At 40.6% G+C, this 1,466-nt stretch overlaps 1 protein-coding gene across 1 annotated transcript in view; it reads right to left on the bottom strand.

The window, feature by feature from the left end:
• LOC119269232 (nodulation protein H-like) overlaps nucleotides 1–1,332 on the bottom strand; it is a 2,832-nt gene extending 1,500 nt beyond the window's left edge. The window contains exons 1-2 of the mRNA XM_037551026.1: nucleotides 1,064–1,332; nucleotides 709–967 (exon numbers count right to left, since the gene is read on the bottom strand). Coding sequence (XP_037406923.1) covers nucleotides 709–967; nucleotides 1,064–1,317 — 513 coding nt within the window. The 5' untranslated portion in view covers nucleotides 1,318–1,332. The remainder of the gene's footprint in view (nucleotides 1–708; nucleotides 968–1,063) is intronic.
• Between the last annotated feature and the right edge of the window lie 134 nt (nucleotides 1,333–1,466).

The following is a 1,466-nucleotide window of genomic DNA, read 5'->3' as shown; positions in this document are numbered from 1 at the left end:
GAAAAGAAAAGAAAAAAGAAAGCATGTTCTTGCCTCTAGTGTATAACTTCTTATGTGAAGGCTGTCTTGTGCATCTTCATCATATAACGCTTACATGCTTACATTTTGTATATACCATATAAATAGAAAATATATATACAAGGACCTCCTCTACAGTTTTTGGTAAAAAAAATGAATGTGGCCCCCTTTATGTAATGAACACATTTAATAGGTAGATAATCTAAACAAGGCTGATAATTCAAACATACAAGATTAAAAATGGGGGGAAAGTATTGCAATGGCGAGAAGTAAAAAGAGGTTTTAGTACTTGGCTGCCCTTATCATTATGATAGTTACTAAGGTATTTTCGCAGGTTATTTCCATGAAATCATGTTACCATTAACGCTTTCTGGCAAGCTGACTTCTTATGTTATGAATATGTTCTAAAGAGAGTTTGCAATGGTCATGGGGCAGTGCATCAACTAATTGTTACTTCACAGATATCAGATAGTGCTGCAGTGCTCCAAAAGTTGACCAACCATTCTTCATGGTAATGTAGCCAAGGTTAAGGGCAGCAGGCAAGTCATTATCACGCAGCTATTTACAGAACATGTAATTCAGCGACAAAATAACGTTCTTCAAATTTAATTTGATGAGCATGTCTTACTTTTTTTTCCCACCTTATGGAGTAACTAACAGAACAGTAAACAACTAATGGCAAAATATTACCTGATTGAGCATCCATTTCAACCCCACAGCAGCCGTGCACTCATTTTTAGCGGCACTGCTGACCCAGTCGAGATTGTACAATTTATCGAGTGTTTGTGTGATGGCCGTGACATTGCTACGCCTGTCTTTGACAGAGAAAATCTCTCCATTTGAGCTAATATTCTCGTGGCTATTCAACAAGGTTTCAAACCATCCACTTCCCGACCTCTGCATCGACAAGATAGCAAAGAATCTAACTGGTGTGCATGCACATTCTTTCCTATAACAAACAAAGAAACAAACAGAAGAGCAAGTTACTCACCAGCCTTATAAAACGTAAAATCAGATGCCCAAGTGTATCTATCTACCTCCATACCTACTATAAGTATTGGGTGTGGGGAAGTGCACGTAAGGGATCTCGGTCTCCGGAACTCCCGGGTGGTGGCAAGGCTGCTCCCTTTCTTTCTCTATCATGTTGGTCTGCCTGAGCCCGAACAGCATCCCGTTTTGCTTGAGAGATAAGGAGAATATGTATACGCCCACAAGGGTGGCCAGGGCCAGTATGGCAACCCATGACGCGAGCGGGTACCTCCTTGTAGGCTTTGTGCTCACGCTGGTTGTATCCTGCATTTGGAAGAGTTAATGGCAGGAAACGAAGGGTAAAAGTCAAATAAAATTGATCCATGGCAGTCGCAGATGAAAAAAATAGGTGTACATGAGCTGATTCCAGTCTGGGCATATGCTGACAACAATCTACAAAAACAGATACTGTGACAGAA

Source organism: Triticum dicoccoides, chromosome 3A, assembly GCF_002162155.2.
Source record: "Triticum dicoccoides isolate Atlit2015 ecotype Zavitan chromosome 3A, WEW_v2.0, whole genome shotgun sequence".
NCBI classification, from domain to species: domain Eukaryota; kingdom Viridiplantae; phylum Streptophyta; class Magnoliopsida; order Poales; family Poaceae; genus Triticum; species Triticum dicoccoides.
Note: the sequence above shows the minus strand (reverse complement) of the source record. Positions and strands in the feature narration are given on the sequence as shown.